Here is a 19,367-nt window from a genome sequence, read left to right on the forward strand (position 1 = left end):
TCCTGCAAAGTTTGACTCTGGAGAGTCATCATTGTCCGAGGAGTGGAAGGATCGCCTGAGGAAGAAACTTTATGGAAGATCCAAGGTGTTCTCACTGCATAAGTGGGATGTGGGATGTGCAGAATGGGTAGAGCACAACATCAGACTGCATGACTCTCAATCCTTCAGGGAGCGATCTAGGAGGATTGCGCTCTCCGAGATGGAAGATGTGCAACATCATCTTCAGGAGCTGATTGCAAATGGCATCATTACAGAGTCCCACAGCCCATATGCCTCACCCATTGTGGTGGTCCGTAAAAAGAATGGGAAAAGCCGGATGTGTATCGACTACCGCACCCTAAGCAGCTGTACTGTGGTTGATCAGTACACCATGCCTCAAGTACAAGATGGCTTAGACTGTTTGTTGGGGAGCCAGTGGTGCTCATTATTGGATCTTCGAAGTGGACACTACCAGATCCCTCTGGGAGCAGAAGATAAGGAGAAGATGGCCTTCACCTGCCCGTTAGGGTTTTATCAGTTTGAATGCAGGCCCCAAGGGATTTCTGGGGCATGCGCCACATTTCAACATCTTATGGAGAAAGTTGTGGGAGACGTGAACTTACTGCAAGTCTTGGTTTATTTGGATGACCTGATTGTACTTGGAAGAACCTTAGAGGAGCATGAAGAAAGACTTCTTAAAGTGCTTGACAGGTTGGAGGCCTATGGACTGAAGCTTTCCATTGATAAGTGCCAGTTCTGCAGAACATCAGTGAATTCTGAGGGTCACATCATGTCCCAAGTGTTATGCTTATAAGAAGCACATGGGATCTTTTTCGGGGGAAAAGGCAATATGCCACATTTATTGGAAATACAATTAGCATATGTATTCAATCACACAAACACACACATACACTGTCCTGCCAATTGATGTTATAGTTACTCAGGGCTGCCCAGAGGATTCAGGGGGCCTGGGGCAAAGCAATTTTGGGGGCCCCTTCCATAAAAAAAGTTGCAATACTGTAGAATACTATATTCTCGTGGGGGCCCCTGTGGGGCCCGGGGCCTGGGGCAAATTGCCCCACTTGCCCCCCCCCCCCCGGGCGGCCCTGTAGTTACTAGTCCAGAGTCCGGATCAATCTAGTGGCCAGCTAGGTTGATCATGGACCTTCAGCTGGATTCTGGGGGACGTGCAAGAGCTGGTGAGGAGGCAGCACTAATTTCAAGGCCTAGGTGATTGGAGACTCTACCTCCAAGAGGGTGTCAGAAACCAGGTCTACACCTGGAGTGCCTGCCTAGAGACCCCAAAGCTGACGACAGTGCTGAAACCCTGTCCAGCCCCAGCAAGCCAAGGGCAGGTGAGAGTAAGTGCTGGGATCCCCATGCAGCAGCCTGGGGAGTGCTACCAGATCTGTGATGCTCTATCCAAACCAGAGCAAACCCTATTATTCATTTGGCATTGCTACTGTGACAATCCTATTGTGATTACTGTAACCCAAGCTTCTTTCAAATCGTTGTTTTTTTCTGTGGTGTTGTAGCTTTGTTGGTCCCAAAATATTAGGGAGACGAGGTGGATGTGGTAATATCTTTTATTGGGCCAACTTCTGTTGGTGAGAGAGACAAGCCTGTGATCTTACACGGAGCTCTTCTTCAGCTCTGGGAAAGATGCTATTGTGTTATTATGATGATTTTCAGGTAGGCATGTTCATATTGCCACTTTATAAACTTGAGTTGGAATTGTCCTATGACCTCGAAACTTCTCTCTTGGAATCCTATGCTTAGTCCTAGAAACATAATTTATTTAAGATAGTGTTAGAAGGAATTATTGGTTTTCCTAGCATTGTCTAAGTTGACACTGGTTTGACACATATTATCCTAACTAGTTTACTAGTTTGCATTTTGATTCTCTTCTACACTTCAAGATCATTGATATTGAGTTGAATTATAATGTTGTTTGTGACCTAGTTTACTTTCATTGAATTTGTATTTGGCTATATGCTTTTTTTGCCTTGGTCTTCACAGACAAGGTCAGCTCCCAGATTGCTGCACTGGGCAGCACAGTATGGGGAGGAGGTGAGCAGCCCTCAGTGGTGAAAGAACAGGTTAAGGACTATTTAGAAAAGCTGGACATGCACAACTCCATGGGGCCGGATCTAATGCATCCAAGGGTGCTGAGGGAATTAGCTGATGTGATTGCAGAGCCATTGGCCATTATATTTGAAAACTTGTGGCGATCGGGGGAAGTCCCGGAAGATTGGAAAAAGGCAAATATAGTGCCCATCTTTAAAAAAGGAAAGAAGGAGAATCCGGGGAACTACAGACTAGTCAGCCTCACCTCAGTCCCTGGAAAAATCATGGAACAGGTCTTTAAGGAATCCATTTTGAAGCACTTGGAGGAGAGGAAGGTGATCAGGAACAGTCAACATGGATTCACCAAGGGCAAGTCATGCCTGACCAACCTGATTGCCTTCTTTGATGAGATAACTGGCTCTGTGGATATGGGGAAAGTGGTGGACATATATCTTGATGTGGTGGGGCGATTACCCCACACCCAGAGAGACTGGGCTGCGGCAGGCCTAGGCGCCTGCGTAGACGCGCGGCCAATCAGGAGAGGGCTTACTGGGAGCCAATAAGAAGGCAGATTGGAGCCAGCCAATCAGGGCCCGGCTTAGCCATATAAAAGGCTGCCCAGAGCAGGAGCAGTCAGTCTGTCCCAGGCCTTCAGAGGGGAAGGTCTGTCTCCAGAGCTGGGAGGCCAGCACCATGGACAGCGCAGTGAGACAGCCAGCCTGAGAGAGTGGGAGAAGGCCCCACTCCATAGCCTGCTAGGCGGCAAGCCTGGGAGGAGGAGGCCTAGCGTAGCGAAGGGCTGTTGGGGAAGCGGTCCAGAGGGATAGTCAGAGGAGGAAAGAGAAGGAAGACAGGGAGACTGTCACCCGAGGGCCTCTGGACCGGGACTCAGAGTAGTGGGCGGGCCTGAGTCCCCCCACTCCTTTTCCCCCCTTTGTTTGTTGTGCTACCCCACGCACAGCCACGGGCCGCAGGGAGCGGCCGGTCAGAACCACACAAGGTCCTGGACAGTGAGGATCAGACTCGAAGGTGTGGGGCTGTTGTTTACCCCCCCCCCGGAAGGGGGTGTGAAGAGGCGAAAGGGACACTGTCGGAGGACAGTGCTCCAGAAGAGGACTCCGTACATTGAGGGTGACGCAAGTCCGCGCACCCAACGCAGGTGGAACGACAGGCGGGACGCCACCCGAAGAGGCGCCCTACTGGTTTGAGCCAATTCCCCAAGACGACCAGGAGGAGGCGCCACAGCGGTGAGCTACGACCCTGTCACACGTGGTGGAGAATGCGGGCATAGCGGTCCGCCCCTGCTATGAGGGGCCAGCGCCAAGACTGCGGACTATTGCCCAGAGCAGTGCCGTGCGCTGACAGACGGTCGACCCGGATTGTGGGTGCAGACCAGGACCCACCAAAGGGGTCCAGAGTGTGGGGGTTGAATCGAGAGTAACCCGCTGAACCCCAACATGGAGGCTGAGAAGCTATTAAAATGGCTGCTAGAGAAGCAGCAGGCACAGTCGGCCCAGCAGCACCAGCAACAGGTGCAAATGCTGCAGCAAATGACCACTCAGCAGCAGCTACTGATGACTCAGCACCAAGAGAATCAGCAGCAGCTCCTCCGAGAGTTGGCCACCCAGCAGCGGGTGCAGCAGGAACATTTGGTGCAACAGATGGCCGCACTATTACGGCCGGCAGGAGGCACCCCTGCCGCCCCCATGGGAACTGGACTGGGGGATACCCCAGGGGCACTACCGATACGCCTCACCAAGATGGGGCCCGAGGACGACCCAGAGGCCTATCTGGTGACATTTGAATGGGTGGCGACTGCTGCCCGGTGGCCCTCAGAACATTGGGCCACGTTACTAGCCCCTTATTTGACGGGGCAGGCTCAGGCCGCATATCGGAGCCTCGATCCCCGGGAAGCGCTCGAGTACGCCCGAGTCAAGGCGGCCATCCTAGACCATACCGGCATTAGCCCAGAGACCTACCGACAGCGTCTCCGTAAGGAACAATATCCTCCGGGGGCCCGACCCCGCGCTGTGGCCCAACTCATCCGAGACCACTGCTGGAGGTGGTTGAACCCAGAGGGCCTGACAGGACCCCAGGTCGCGGAGATGGTAGCCTTAGAGCAGTTCACCCAGATCCTACCCCTGGGAGGGAGGGCCTGGGTACGATGGCATCGCCCGGCCACCCTCTCCGCAGCAGTGGCCTTAATGGAGGATTACTTGTCGGCAGAGGGGGCGGAGGCGCCACCCCGAGCGGCCGGAAGCCTTGGTCGCAAGGGCGGCGCAGAGAAGGTAAACTCTCGTGGGGCAGGAGCCTCCGAATCACAGGCAGGCCACAGCCATGGGCGTCCGAGGCCTCCCAACCCTGAACCCCGACCCAAGTTACTACCGGGGACGACTCGGAGGGAGCGACAGCCCCCGGAGCGAACAGGCCCCCCCCCCGGAGGAGGCACAAGCCCGGCCGAGACCCGAGAGAGGTGCTGGGACTGTGGTCAAGAAGGACATTTCCGGCGAGATTGCCCTTTTATGGACTGCAGCTACGGACAGGCCTGGATGGCCGGACAACGGGCACGGAAGAGAGGGGCAGGAAAGTTGATAGTCCCGGTCCGGGTTGAAGGGAACCCCACCAATGCCCTCGTAGATTCGGGGTGTAGTCAGACCCTCATACGAGAGGGGCTGGTCCCAAATCTCAATCTTTCGGGGCCCCCGATCTACCTACAGTGTGTGCATGGGGACATCTGCCAGTATCCCACAGCCTGGGTCAAGATGGGAGTAGGCTGCCGAGAGGAGGGTCTCCGTGTAGGAGTGGCCCCCAGGCTGGCCTACCCGGTGGTGTTGGGACGAGATTGGCCCAGCTTCGGAGAGGTCCTCCTGAGATATCAGCCACCCAAGCCCCGACCAGACAGAAATATAGCACCGGGAACGGGGCTGCTTGGGCGCAGGCTAAGGGATGACCCCGGCGAGGGGACCTCCTCGACGGCGGAGACCCCTGCGAGTTGTCCTGGAGACAGGCCCCGTTCGGTGGAGGACGCCCGAGTAGAGTTAGAGCGCGACGGGGACTTCTTACGTGAGCAACGGGAAGACCCAACCCTAAGCCGAGCCTGGGAACAAGCCACCAACCCTGCTGTTGAGGGGGACGGGATGCTACGGACTCCGCAGGGCCCCCGCTTTGAGGTATGGCAGGACCGCCTGTACCGAATAGCGCAGGAACCCCAGACCCGAGAGACGTTCCGCCAGCTGTTGGTCCCCCGGAGACTGCGAGCCGGCCTCCTCCACTTAGCCCACGCAAACCCTTGGGCCGGACACCTGGGACATGAGAAGACCCTACAGAGGGTGGCCCGCCGGTTTTTCTGGCCAGGCATCCACCGGGAAGTGGCAGACTTTTGCACCTCGTGCCCAGAATGCCAGCGAGCCGGACTGAAAGGGGTAGCTCCTGCACCCCTGGTACCCATGCCAGTCGTGGGGGTACCCTTTGAACGGATCGGGATGGACCTCGTCGGCCCCCTTGAGCGAAGCAAGACAGGGAACCGCTTTATACTAGTAGTCGTGGACTACGCAACACGCTATCCCGAAGCTGTTCCCCTAAAGACAGCGACGGCACCGACCATTGCGGGTGAACTGGTAAAGATTTTCGCCCGGGTTGGGATACCCGGGGAAATATTGACGGACCAGGGCACCAATGTGTCCTCCAAGTTAATAGCCGAGCTATGTTGCCTCCTCCATATCCGGACCCTCCGGACATCGGTGTACCACCCGCAGCCCGATGGCTTGGTAGAGCGGTTCAATGGTACGCTAAAAGCCATGTTGCGGAAGTTTGTGGCGGAGGACCCCTCACATTGGGACACCTTGTTGCCGGCCCTGCTGTTTGCAATAAGAGAGGTACCACAGGCCTCGACGGGGTTCTCGCCTTTCGAGCTCCTATATGGCAGGCAGCCCAGAGGAATACTGGACCTCCTGAAAGAGGAGTGGGAAACACAGGAAACGTGGGTCCTTGGGACCAAACAATACGTACTACAACTCCGGGAGCGACTCCAAATATTAGGGGCCTTCGCCCGTGAAAACCTGGAACGGGCCCAGGCAGGTCAGGAGCGCCTCTATAATCGAGGGGCTAGAGGGAGGAAGTTCGCCCCAGGCAATCGGGTGCTGCTTTTACTGCCCTCTTCCGAGTCAAAGCTCCTGGCCAAATGGCAGGGTTCCTATGAAGTGATCCGACGAGTGGGGCCAGTCGATTACGAGGTCAGACTACCTGGTCGACGGAAAGAGACCCGCATTTATCACATTAACCTTCTAAAGGCCTGGAAAACCCGGGAAGCCATGTTCATTGGCCCGTCCACCCCAGATTCGGAACTTGGACCCCTAGCAGGGGACCTTCCCGACCCCGGACCGGCCACACTGGGGTCAGGCCTCAGCCCCAGACAAAGAGGGCAACTACAACGGGTGGTAGAGAAGTTTCCGGACGTTTTATCGGCCCGCCCGGGCCGGACGACTTTAATGAGTCATCATATCGCCACCAACCCCGGGAAGAGGGTGACGGATAACCACCGGCCGTTGCCCAAGAAAATGTGGGATACAGTACGACGGGAGGTAGAGACGATGTTAGAGATGGGAGTGGTAGAGGAGTCGACGAGCGAGTGGCGAAGCCCTATCGTCCTAGTTCCGAAACCAGATGGGACGACTCGGTTTTGCATTGATTTCAGGAAGGTCAACGCTATCTCCCGTTTTGATGCCTATCCAATGCCGAGAGTGGATGAACTGTTAGAGCGCCTCGGGGGAGCCAAGTACCTGTCAACCCTAGATTTGACTAAAGGATATTGGCAGATCCCACTGATGCCAAACTCCCGGGCGAAGACTGCCTTCCCTACGCCTTTCGGCCTCTTCCAGTTCATAACCATGCCGTTCGGGTTACACGGAGCCGCAGCCACGTTTCAACGCCTGATGAACAAGGTCCTCCAACCCCACGACCAATACGCAGCGGCGTACATAGATGATATCGTGGTTTACAGCCTCGACTGGGAGAGCCATTTACACCACCTGGCAGCAGTGTTACAAGCCCTCAGGGCAGCCGGCCTGACAGCTAACCCAGCGAAATGTCACTTAGGCCAAGAAGAAGTGACCTACCTGGGATACACGGTAGGAGGGGGGAAACTAACACCCCTGATTAGCAAGGTACAAGCCCTCAGAGATGTACCCACCCCCACGACGAAGAAACAAGTGCGTCAGTTTTTGGGATTAGCTGGGTACTATCGTCGTTTTGTACCAGATTTCGCATCTATAGCCGCCCCCCTGTCAGACCTAACGAAGAACTCCCAACCTCGACAGGTACAGTGGACTACGCAATGCGAGCGAGCCTTTAACACACTCAAGGAACGGCTCACTCAAAAACCAGTACTACGACACCCCGACTTCACGAAGGAGTTTATACTACAAACAGACGCTTCGGAAGTCGGCCTAGGTGCAGTACTCTCCCAGGAAGTAGACGGGGAGGAACACCCAGTACTGTATTTAAGTCGGAAGCTGTTCCCCCGAGAAAGACACTTCTCAACGACAGAGAAAGAGGCCCTGGCGGTACGGTGGGCTATCGACGCCCTCCGTTTCTATCTGCTAGGGAATAGTTTTAAATTAATCACAGATCACTCCCCTTTGCGATGGATCCACAGCATGAAAGACACGAACGCTAGAATTATGCGGTGGTACCTCGCCCTCCAGCCTTACGACTTCCAGGTGCTCCACCGACCGGGTAAGGCCCATACTAACGCCGATTTCTTCTCCAGGCTAGGGGAGGAGGGCGAAGAATCGGACCAAGGAGGGGGATCCTTAGCGCAGGGGGTGGTCTGCGAGGGGGCAGTCAAGCTCCCATCCAACTGCCGAGGCCCTAAACAGTTAGCCCTGACGGCAGAGGATCCGTCACGCTTATACGGGGTGTGTCCCAAATGCACAGAGAGTGCGAGAGGAGGGAGCATACCCCAGCCTAGACAGACGGTGGTGGGAGGAGAACCCTTGTGGGAAGCCCCGGTGGAGGACCAGCCCACACTCCTGGAACCGCCGAGGACTGCGACTTCTCCAGGTTGAGAGGGAGCCTCACTGTGGGAGGGACCAGCCGAGGCGGTGGACCACGAGACCCGTGGAGAATCAGGAGACCCGTGGGACACTCCAGCAGCGGAACAGATAGGAGGCAGCTTAAGGGAAGAGACGGACTGGTACGTCGGACCCGGTAAGCCTCAGCGTGTTTTCGTGGGACCCCCCCGCTGAGACGGTGGATAAGCCGGGTTGCCCGTTGGCAAAGACTAATTTCCGGGACTTTGGGGCCAGTAGGCCATAAGGCCCAGTGACAAGGGCTAAGTTTTTAGACTTTGAGCCGGTAAGCCGAGCCACTGCGGGACAAAGGTTGCTTTCCGAGCTCTAGGCCATTAGGCCGGTTAGGATACCCCCCCCTCGGGAGGGTTCTTAAGGGGGAGGGTGTGTGGTGGGGCGATTACCCCACACCCAGAGAGACTGGGCTGCGGCAGGCCTAGGCGCCTGCGTAGACGCGCGGCCAATCAGGAGAGGGCTTACTGGGAGCCAATACGAAGGCAGATTGGAGCCAGCCAATCAGGGCCCGGCTTAGCCATATAAAAGGCTGCCCAGAGCAGGAGCAGTCAGTCTGTCCCAGGCCTTCAGAGGGGAAGGTCTGTCTCCAGAGCTGGGAGGCCAGCACCACGGACAGCGCAGTGCAGGCCAGCCTGAGAGAGTGGGAGAAGGCCCTACTCCATAGCCTGCTAGGCGGCAGGCCTGGGAGGAGGAGGCCTAGCGTAGTGAAGGGCTGTTGGGGAAGCGGTCCAGAGGGATAGTCAGAGGAGGAAGGAGAAGGAAGACAGTGAGACTGTCACACGAGGGCCTCTGGACCGGGACTCAGAGTAGTGGGCGGGCCTGAGTCCCCCCCCCCTTTTTCCCCCTTTGTTTGCTGTGCTACCCCACGCACAGCCACGGGCCGCAGGGAGCGGCCGGTCAGAACCACACCAGATCCTAGACGGTGAGGATTGGACTTGAAGGTGTGGGGTTGCTGTTTACCCCCCCCCCCGGAAGGGGGTGTGATTGGACAAAGGGACACTGTCGGAGGGCAGTGCTCCGGAAGAGGACGCCGACGTCGGGAGCAACGCAAGTCCGTGCACCCCACAGAGGCGAGACGACAGGCGGAACGCCACCCAAAGAGGGCGCTCTACTGGCGCAAAACTAATTCCCCGAAGCGGCCAGGAGGAGGCGCCACAGCGGTGAGCTACCGACCCTGTCACACGTGGTGGAGAATGCGGGCATAGCGGTCCGCCCCTGATACGAGGGGCCAGCGCCAAGACTGCGGACTATTGCCCAGAGCAGTGTCTTGCGCAGACAGACGGTCGACCCAGATTGTGGGTACAGACCCGGACCCACCAAAGGGGTCCAGAGTGAGGGGATTGAACCGGGAGTAACCCGCTGAACCCCAACATGGAGGCTGAGAAGTTATTAAAATGGCTGCTAGAGAAGCAGCAAGAGCAGTCGGCCCAGCAGCACCAGCAGCAGATGCAAATGCTGCAGCAGATGACCACTCAGCAGCAGCTGCTGATGACTCAGCACCAAGAGAATCAGCAGCAGCTCCTCCGAGAGTTGGCCACCCAGCAGCGGGTGCAGCAGGAACATTTGGTGCAACAGATGGCCGCACTGTTACGGCCGGCAGGAGGCACCCCTGCCGCCCCCATGGGAACCGGACTGGGGGATACCCCAGGGGCCCTACCGATACGCCTCACCAAGATGGGGCCCGAGGATGACCCAGAGGCCTATCTGGTCACATTTGAACGGGTGGCGACTGCTGCCCGGTGGCCCTCAGAACATTGGGCCACGTTACTAGCCCCTTATTTGACGGGGCAGGCTCAGGCCGCATATCGGAGCCTCGACCCCCGGGAAGCACTCGAGTACGCCCGAGTCAAGGCGGCCATCCTAGACCATACCGGCATTAGCCCAGAGACCTACCGACAGCGTCTCCGTAAGGAACAATATCCTCCGGGGGCCCGACCCCGCGCCGTGGCCCAACGCATCCGGGACCACTGCTGGAGATGGTTGGACCCAGAGGGCCTGACGGGACCCCAGGTGGCGGAGCTGGTAGCCTTAGAGCAGTTCACCCAGATCCTACCCCCGGGAGGGAGGGCCTGGGTGCGACGGCATCGACCGGCCACCCTCTCCGCAGCAGTGGCCTTAATGGAGGACTACTTATCGGCCGAGGGGGCAGAGGCGCCACCCCGAGCAGCCGAGAGCCTTGGTCGCAAGGGCGGCGCAGAGAAGGGGAACTCCCGTGGGGCGGGAGCCTCTGGACCACTGGCAGGCAACAGCCATCGGCACCAGATACCCCCCAACCCTGAACCCCGACCCAAGTTATTACCGATGGCGACTCGGAGGGAGCGACAGCCCCCGGAGCGAACAGGCCCCCCCGGAGGAGGCCCAAGCCCGGCCGAAACCCGAGAGAGGTGCTGGGGCTGCGGTCAAGAGGGACATTTCCGGCGAGATTGCCCTTTTATGGACTGCAGCTACGGGCAGGCCTGGATGGCCGGACAACGGGCACGGCAGAAAGGGGTAAGAAAATTGATAGTCCCGGTCCAGGTTGAAGGGAACCCCACCAATGCCCTCGTAGATTCGGGGTGTAGTCAGACCCTCATACGAGAGGGGCTGGTCCCGAACCTCAATCTTTCGGGGCCCCCGATCTACCTGCAGTGTGTGCATGGAGACATCCGCCAGTATCCCACAGCCTGGGTCAAGATGGGAGTAGGCGGCCGAGAGGAGGGTCTCCGAGTAGGAGTGGCCCCTAGGCTGGCCTACCCGGTGGTGTTGGGACGAGATTGGCCCGGCTTCGGAGAGGTCCTCCTAAGATATCAGCCACCCAAGCCCCGACCAGACAGGACTATAGCACCGGGAACGGGGCTGCTTGGGAGCAGGCTAAGGGATGACCCCGGCGAGGGGACCTCCTCGACGGCGGAGACCCCTGCGAGTTGTCCGGGAGACAGACCCCGTTCGGTGGAGGACGCCCGGGTAGAGTTAGAGCGCGACGGGGACTTCTTACGTGAGCAACGGGAAGACCCAACCTTAAGCCGAGCCTGGGAGCAAGCCACCAACCCGGTCATTGAGGGGGACGGGACGCAACGGATTCCGCAGGGCCCCCGCTTTGAGGTATGGCAGGATCGCCTGTACCGAATAGCGCAGGAACCCCAGACCCGGGAGACGTTCCGTCAGCTGTTGGTCCCCCGGAGACTGCGAGCCGGTCTCCTCCACTTAGCCCACGCGAACCCTTGGGCTGGACACCTCGGACGCGAGAAGACCCTACAGAGGGTGGCCCGCCGGTTTTTCTGGCCAGGCATCCACCGGGAAGTGGCAGACTTTTGCGCCTCGTGCCCAGAATGCCAGCGAGCCGGACCGAAAGGGGTAGCTCCTGCACCCCTGGTACCCATGCCAGTCGTGGGGGTACCCTTTGAACGGATCGGGATGGACCTCGTCGGCCCCCTTGAGCGAAGCAAGACAGGGAACCGCTTTATACTAGTAGTCGTGGACTACGCCACACGCTATCCCGAAGCCGTTCCCCTAAAGACAGCGACGGCACCGACCATTGCGGGTGAACTGGTAAAGATTTTCGCCCGGGTGGGGATACCCGGTGAAATATTGACAGACCAGGGCACCAATGTGTCCTCCAAGTTAATAGCTGAGCTATGTCGCCTCCTCCATATCCGGACCCTCCGGACATCGGTGTACCACCCGCAGACCGATGGCTTGGTAGAGCGGTTCAATGGTACACTAAAAGCCATGTTGCGGAAGTTTGTGGAGGAGGACCCCTCACATTGGGACACCTTGTTGCCGGCCCTGTTGTTCGCAATAAGAGAGGTACCACAGGCCTCGACGGGGTTCTCGCCCTTCGAGCTCCTATACGGCAGGCAGCCCAGAGGAATACTGGACCTCCTGAAGGAGGAGTGGGAAGCACAGGAAACACGGGTCCTTGGGACCACACAATACGTGCTACAGCTCCGGGAGCGACTCCAAACGTTAGGGGCCTTCGCCCGTGAAAACCTGGAACGGGCCCAGGCAGGTCAGGAGCGCCTCTATAATCGAAGGGCTAGAGGGAGGAAGTTCGCCCCAGGCGATAGGGTGTTGCTGTTACTGCCCTCTTCCGAGTCGAAGCTCCTGGCCAAATGGCAGGGTCCCTACGAAGTGATCCGACGAGTGGGACCAGTCGATTACGAGGTCAGACTACCTGGTCGACGCAAAGAGACCCGTATTTACCATATTAATCTCCTAAAGGCCTGGAAGACCCGGGAAGCCATGTTCATCGGCCCGTCCACCCCAGAGTCGGAACTTGGACCCCTAGCAGGAGATCTTCCCGACCCCGGACCGGCTGTGGTGGGGTCAGGCCTCAACCCCAGACAGAGAGGACAACTGCAACAGATGGTGGAGAAGTTCTCAGATGTATTATCGGCCCGCCCAGGCCGGACGACCCTAATGAGTCATCATATTGCCACAGACCCCGGGAAGAGAGTGACGGACAACCATCGACCGTTACCCAAGAAAATGTGGGACACCGTCCGGCGGGAGGTGGAGACTATGTTGGAGATGGGAGTGGTAGAAGAATCGACGAGTGAGTGGCGAAGCCCTATCGTCTTAGTACCGAAACCAGATGGGGCGACCCGGTTTTGCATCGACTTCAGAAAGGTCAACGCTATCTCTCGTTTTGATGCCTATCCAATGCCGAGAGTGGATGAACTGTTAGAGCGCCTCGGAGGAGCCAAGTACCTGTCAACTTTAGATTTAACTAAAGGATATTGGCAGATCCCACTGACGCCAAACTCCCGAGCGAAGACGGCCTTCCCTACGCCTTTCGGCCTCTTCCAGTTCGTAACCATGCCGTTCGGCTTGCACGGAGCCGCAGCCACGTTCCAACGCCTGATGAACAAGGTCCTCCAGCCCCACGACCAATACGCGGCGGCGTACATCGACGATATCGTGGTTTATAGCCTTGACTGGGAGAGCCATTTACACCACCTGGCAGCAGTACTACAAGCCCTCAGAGCGGCCGGCCTAACAGCTAACCCGGCGAAATGTCACTTAGGCCAAGAAGAAGTGACCTACCTGGGATACACGGTAGGAGGGGGGAAACTAACACCCCTGATTAGCAAGGTACAAGCCCTCAGAGATGTACCCACCCCCACGACGAAGAAACAAGTGCGTCAGTTCTTGGGATTAGCTGGGTACTATCGTCGTTTTGTACCAGACTTCGCATCCATAGCCGCCCCCCTGTCAGACCTAACGAAGAACTCCCAGCCTCGACAGGTACAGTGGACTACACAATGCGAGCGAGCCTTTAACACACTCAAGGAACGGCTCACTCAAGAACCAGTACTACGACACCCCGACTTCACGAAGGAGTTTATACTACAAACAGACGCTTCGGAAGTCGGCCTAGGCGCAGTACTCTCCCAGGAAGTAGACGGGGAGGAACACCCAGTACTGTATTTAAGTCGGAAGCTGTTCCCCCGAGAAAGACACTTCTCAACGATAGAGAAAGAGGCCCTGGCGGTACGGTGGGCTATCGACGCCCTCCGTTACTACCTGCTAGGGAATAGTTTTAAATTAATCACAGATCACGCCCCTTTGCGATGGATCCACAGCATGAAAGACACGAATGCTAGAATTATGCGGTGGTACCTCGCCCTCCAGCCTTACGACTTCCAGGTGCTACACCGACCGGGTAAGGCCCATACTAACGCCGATTTCTTCTCCAGGCTAGGGGAGGAGGGCGAAGAATCGGGTCAAGGAGGGGGATCCTTAGCGCAGGGGGTGGTCTGCAAGGGGGCAGTTAAGCTCCCATCCAACTGCCGAGGCCCTAAACAGTTAGCCCTGACGGCAGAGGATCCGTCACGCTTGTACGGGGTGTGTCTCAAATGCACAGAGAGTGCGAGAGGAGGGAACATACCCCAGCCTAGGCAGACGGCCGTGGGAGGAGAACCCTTGCGGGAAGCCCCGGTGGAGGACCAGCCCACACTCCTGGAACCGCCGAGGACTGCGACTTCTCCAGGTCGAGAGGGAGCCTCACTGTGGGAGGGACCAGCCGAGGCGGTGGACCACGAGACCCGTGGAGAATCAGGAGACCCGTGGGACACTCCAGCAGCGGAACAGATAGGAGGCAGCTTAAGGGAAGAGACGGACTGGTACGTCGGACCCGGTAAGCCTCAGCGTGTTTCGGTGGGACCCCCCCGCTGAGACGGTGGATAAGCCGGGTTGCCCGTTGGCAAAGACTAATTTCCGGGACTTTGGGGCCAGTAGGCCATAAGGCCCAGTGACAAGGGCTAAGTTTCTAGACTTTGAGCCGGTAAGCCGAGCCACTGCGGGACAAAGGTTGCTTTACGTGCTCTAGGCCATTAGGCTGGTTAGGATAACCCCCCCGGGAGGGTTCTTAAGGGGGAGGGTGTGTGGTGGGGCGATTACCCCACACCCAGAGAGACTGGGCTGCGGCAGGCCTAGGCGCCTGCGTAGACGCGCGGCCAATCAGGAGAGGGCTTACTGGGAGCCAATAAGAAGGCAGATTGGAGCCAGCCAATCAGGGCCCGGCTTAGCCATATAAAAGGCTGCCCAGAGCAGGAGCAGTCAGTCTGTCCCAGGCCTTCAGAGGGGAAGGTCTGTCTCCAGAGCTGGGAGGCCAGCACCACGGACAGCGCAGTGCAGGCCAGCCTGAGAGAGTGGGAGAAGGCCCCACTCCATAGCCTGCTAGGCGGCAGGCCTGGGAGGAGGAGGCCTAGCGTAGCGAAGGGCTGTTGGGGAAGCGGTCCAGAGGGATAGTCAGAGGAGGAAAGAGAAGGAAGACAGGGAGACTGTCACCCGAGGGCCTCTGGACCGGGACTCAGAGTAGTGGGCGGGCCTGAGTCCCCCGCCCTCCTTTTCCCCCCTTTGTTTGCTGTGCTACCCCACGCACAGCCACGGGCCGCAGGGAGCGGCCGGTCAGAACCACACCAGGTCCTGGACGGTGAGGATCGGACTCGAAGGTGTGGGGCTGTTGTTTACCCCCCCCCCGGAAGGGGGTGTGAAGAGGCGAAAGGGACACTGTCGGAGGACAGTGCTCCAGAAGAGGACTCCGTACATTGAGGGTGACGCAAGTCCGCGCACCCAACGCAGGTGGAACGACAGGCGGGACGCCACCCGAAGAGGCGCCCTACTGGTTCGAGCCAATTCCCCAAGACGACCAGGAGGAGGTGCCACAGCGGTGAGCTACGACCCTGTCACACTTGACTTTAGCAAAGTTTTTGATACAGTCTCACACAGTATTCTTGTCAGCAAGTTAAAAAAGTATGGATTGGATTAATGGACTATAAAATAGATAGAAAGCTGGCTAGATCATTGGGCTCAGTGGGTAGTGATCAATGGCTCAATGTCTAGTTGGCAGCTGGAATCAAGTGGAGTGCCCCAGGGGTTGGTCCTGGGACTGGTTTTATAAATAAATAAATTAAATTAATGGAGATATCCCATCTCCTAGAACTGGAAGGGACCTTGAAAGGTCATCAAGTCCAGCCCCCTGCCTTCACTAGCAGGACCAAGTACTGATTTTGCCCCAGATCCTTAAGTGGCCCCCTCAAGGATTAAACTCATGACCCTGGGTTTAGCAGGCCAATGCTCAAACCACTGAGCTATCCCTCCCCCTGTTTTGTTCAACTTCATTAGTGATCTGGATGATGGGATGGATTGCACCCTCAGCAAGTTCGCAGATAACACTAGGCTGGGGGGAGAGGTAGATATGCTGGAAGGTAGGGATAGGGTCCAGAGTGACCTAGACAAATTGAAGGATTGGGCCAAAAGAAATCTGATGAGGTTCAACAAAGACAAGTGCAGAGTCCTGCACTTAGAATGGAAGAATCCCATGCACTCCTACAGGCTGGGACCAACTGGCTAAGCAGCAGTTCTGCAGAAAAGGACCTGGGAATTACAGTGGATGAGAAGCTGGATATGAGTCAACAGTGTGCCCTTGTTGGCAAGAAGGCTAACGGCATATTGGGCTGCATTAGTAGGAGCATTGCCAGCAGATTGATTAAAGTGATTATTCCCCTCTATGCAGCACTGGTGAGGCCACATGTGGAGTAGTACATCCAGTTTTGGGCCCCCCACTACAGAAAGGTTGTGGACAAATTAGAGAGAATCCAGTGGAGGGCAATGAAAATGATTAGGGGGCTGGGGCACATAACTTATGAGGAGTGGCTGAGGGAATGGCGTTATTTAGTCTGCAGAAGAGAAGAGTGAGGGGGGATTTGATAGCAGCCTTCAACTACCTGAAGGGGGTTTCCAAAGAGGATGGAGCTCGGCTGTTCTCAGTGGTGGATGACAGAACAAGGAGCAATGGTCTCAAGTTGAAGTAGGGGAGGTCTAGGTTGGATATTAGGAAAAATTATCTCACTAGGAGGGTGGTGAAGCACTGGAATGGGTTACCTAGGGAGGTGGTGGAATCTCCATCCTTAAAGGTTTTTAAAGCTTGGCTTGACAAAGCTCTGTCTGGGATGATTTAGTTGGGGTTGATCCTGCAGGGGGTTGGACTAGATGACCTCCTGAGGTCTCTTCCAACCCTAATCTTCTATGATTCTATGATATATGGCACTAATTCTTCACATATGGTAACTGAATTATGCTGCCGATGCTTAACCATTAGCCTACCTCAATTGAATAAGAATGTCCCTCTAATGTTTTTAGTGTTCTAAGTTTATTGATTGAATACCCTGGTTGATTCTCATTGCTTGGTGAACCTTATCCTCCCATTAGTGAACCAGTCCTTTAAATATAGTTAATCAAACTTTGTTTTTGTTTGAATGTGATCTTGTATTCTAAAACTTCATACCTGAAGAGGGGGTTGCTTTAAGTACCGTATTTTCCGGCGTATAAGACGACTGGGCGTATAAGACGACCCCCAACTTTTCCAGTTAAAATATAGACTTTGGGATATACTCGCCGTATAAGACTACCCCTCTTCCAACGCACACCAAAAAAAAAATTAAAAAAACATCAGATTTGATTTCAATATGGTAATTTTAATTCAAATGCTTATGACATGCAGGTACTTAGCAGGAAAACTGTCACTTATAAACATAAGGCTGTTTGTCATCAAACATGTAAACATAAAACAGTGCAAGTGGATTAAACTTTTCCTAATTCACTCTAAAGCTGAAAGGAAGGATAAGACAATAAACCCATGGGAGCTGCCATGCTGTTTGTTTTCTAAGCTGTCAACCAAACTGGAACTGATGATGATAGGAGGAAGATAACAAACAATAGAGAGAGAGCAAGTGCCAGGCAAGTCCCTGGCGAGTTAGCAACGCCCATCATAACTGCAAGCTATGGTATTTTTACAGGTTTTGCTGGCGTGACAGTTTCCCTTTAAAAGCCTTCAAAATCCTCCTGTTCGTCATCTGATATCATAAGTACATCAATGACATCTTGTGATACATTTGTAAGGCAGTCACCGTATGGATCGAATTCCGTATCAGATGGTGTGGTCTCAGCTTCGGCTTCCTCTTCATCTTGCCACAAGTAGTCGTCCTCCATACCATCTAATGAATTTGATATGCCACACTTCTTGAAAGACTTGATTACTGTTTCTCCATCAATATCATTCCAGGCTTTTATGACAAACTTGCACAAAACATCCAACTGTGGAGCACGCATGTTTCCTCCGTTTGTGAATGACTTTTCGCCGCTAACCATCCATTCATTCCACTGTTCTTGAATGCGATCTTTAAATGGCTTGTTTAGGCACACATCCAGTGGCTGTACCAACGATGTCAATCCTGCAGGAATAACTGCCGCATCTGTGTTTAGTCTTGCAAGCATTTGCTTGGTGCTGGGAGTTAAATGAGCCCTGAACATATCCCACACCAGTAGACTACATTTTTGAATAAGTCCACCTGGTCGCCTGCTCCATACATTATCAAGCCATAGCTTTACCCCTTCTTCATCCATCCAGCCTTTTTCATTCACATGTACAAAACAACCAACAGGGAACTTGAATTCGGCATTGTTTTTCTTTTAAAAATAATCATTGGTCTCAGTTTGGCGCCATCAGCTGTGCATCCTAGTACCACTGTAAAACTGGACTTCTCATGTCCTGTTGTTTTAATTAAAATTGTTTTTTCACCTTTTTGATGGACAGTTTTATTTCCAACCATATCAAAATTCATTGGAGTTTCATCCATATTTCCAATACTACTCAACGCATAGCCATGTTTAGTGCGCTGTTGTATTACGTATCGATGGAAACTATTTACTTTGCTATCAAGATCTGCAGGTAATTTTGGGGCAATTTTCATCTTTTGCCTCAGTACCATATTATGCCTTCCCATGAATCTAGTACACCAGGATACAGTGGCCTTAAATCTGTTGCTGTGATCTGGGTTAGATTTGGCCCACTGAAGTGCAAACAAATGTATTTTATTTCGTGTCACTACATAACCGTTTTGGCGATGCTCATTCACCATGTCTGCTATATGTTTTTCGAGTTCTGGCCAATGTGGAGTGCCTCTTCTTAATGCACACTTACCCCTTGGCATACTCTTTAATGCTTTTTCATTTGCTTTCCAGTCCCGAACCATCTTTTCTGTTACTCCATATTGTCTTGCAGCAGCGCAGTTATTATGTTCCATGGCAAAGTTTACAACTTTAAGTTTGAAACTGGCTTCATATTTCTTTCTTCTTGCTGGTGGAGCCATGATGGGGTTTTGACTGTTGGACATTTGTATACTGTACTGTATGTACTGGTGCTATACTGTATGAACAGGTACAGATACTGGTGCTGTACTGTATGTGGTACCCAGTATACAACAACCAGCCAATCACGGCAAGCGATGTACCTTACCGGCGATTGGCTGGTTGTTGTATACAAAGCCTGCTTGGATTGGTCAGCTCTCCCTGCCTGCCCAGCCCTCCCTGTCTCCAAGACTATCAGAGCGGTAGCGCAAACACGCCTCTTTCACCCGTCTGGCCCGCCCTTGTATCCTATTACCTCCTTCTCTGCCTCTCAGATCTCGCACATGCGCGCCTGCGCCGCTTCACTGCAGTCCTCAGGAGCGAGATCTGAGAGGCAGAGAAGGAGGTACGGTAATAGGATACAAGGGCGGGCCAGACGGGTGAAAGAGGCGTGTTTTTCTGGGCACAGCACCGCTCTCTCTTTTTTCCATACCCCCGACGCCTGCAGCTTGCTCCGCCCTTCACTTACACCTTCCCGGTGAGGCGCCCCCTCACCTCGTCATCGGGCGGGGATGCGGCCGTTTTTGAGCTCCCCCCACCATATGCGGCGACCGCAGATTCTCCAGT

The 19,367-nt window shown here is 55.1% G+C and overlaps 1 protein-coding gene across 1 annotated transcript; it reads left to right on the top strand.

Moving 5' to 3' along the window:
• The first annotated feature begins 6,217 nt into the window (after positions 1-6,217).
• LOC117876549 lies at positions 6,218-14,453 on the top strand. The gene is made up of 2 exons (XM_034768806.1): positions 6,218-7,921; positions 9,482-14,453. Exons 1-2 carry the CDS (start codon positions 6,357-6,359, stop codon positions 14,283-14,285), a joined length of 6,369 nt encoding a protein of 2,122 aa, XP_034624697.1. The 5' UTR covers positions 6,218-6,356; the 3' UTR covers positions 14,286-14,453.
• Positions 14,454-19,367: the final 4,914 nt, after the last annotated feature.

The sequence above is a fragment of the Trachemys scripta genome, chromosome 4, assembly GCF_013100865.1.
Source record: "Trachemys scripta elegans isolate TJP31775 chromosome 4, CAS_Tse_1.0, whole genome shotgun sequence".
NCBI lineage: Eukaryota > Metazoa > Chordata > Testudines > Emydidae > Trachemys > Trachemys scripta.

Excerpts from the sequence above, each read along its gene's own strand:
- LOC117876549 (XM_034768806.1), top strand. The coding sequence starts at position 6,357 with ATGTTCATTGGCCCGTCCACCCCAGATTCGGAACTTGGACCCCTAGCA. Across the intron at positions 7,922-9,481 it reads AACTGCCGAGGCCCTAAACA|TAACCCGCTGAACCCCAACA; the intron begins GTTAGCCCTGAC and ends TTGAACCGGGAG.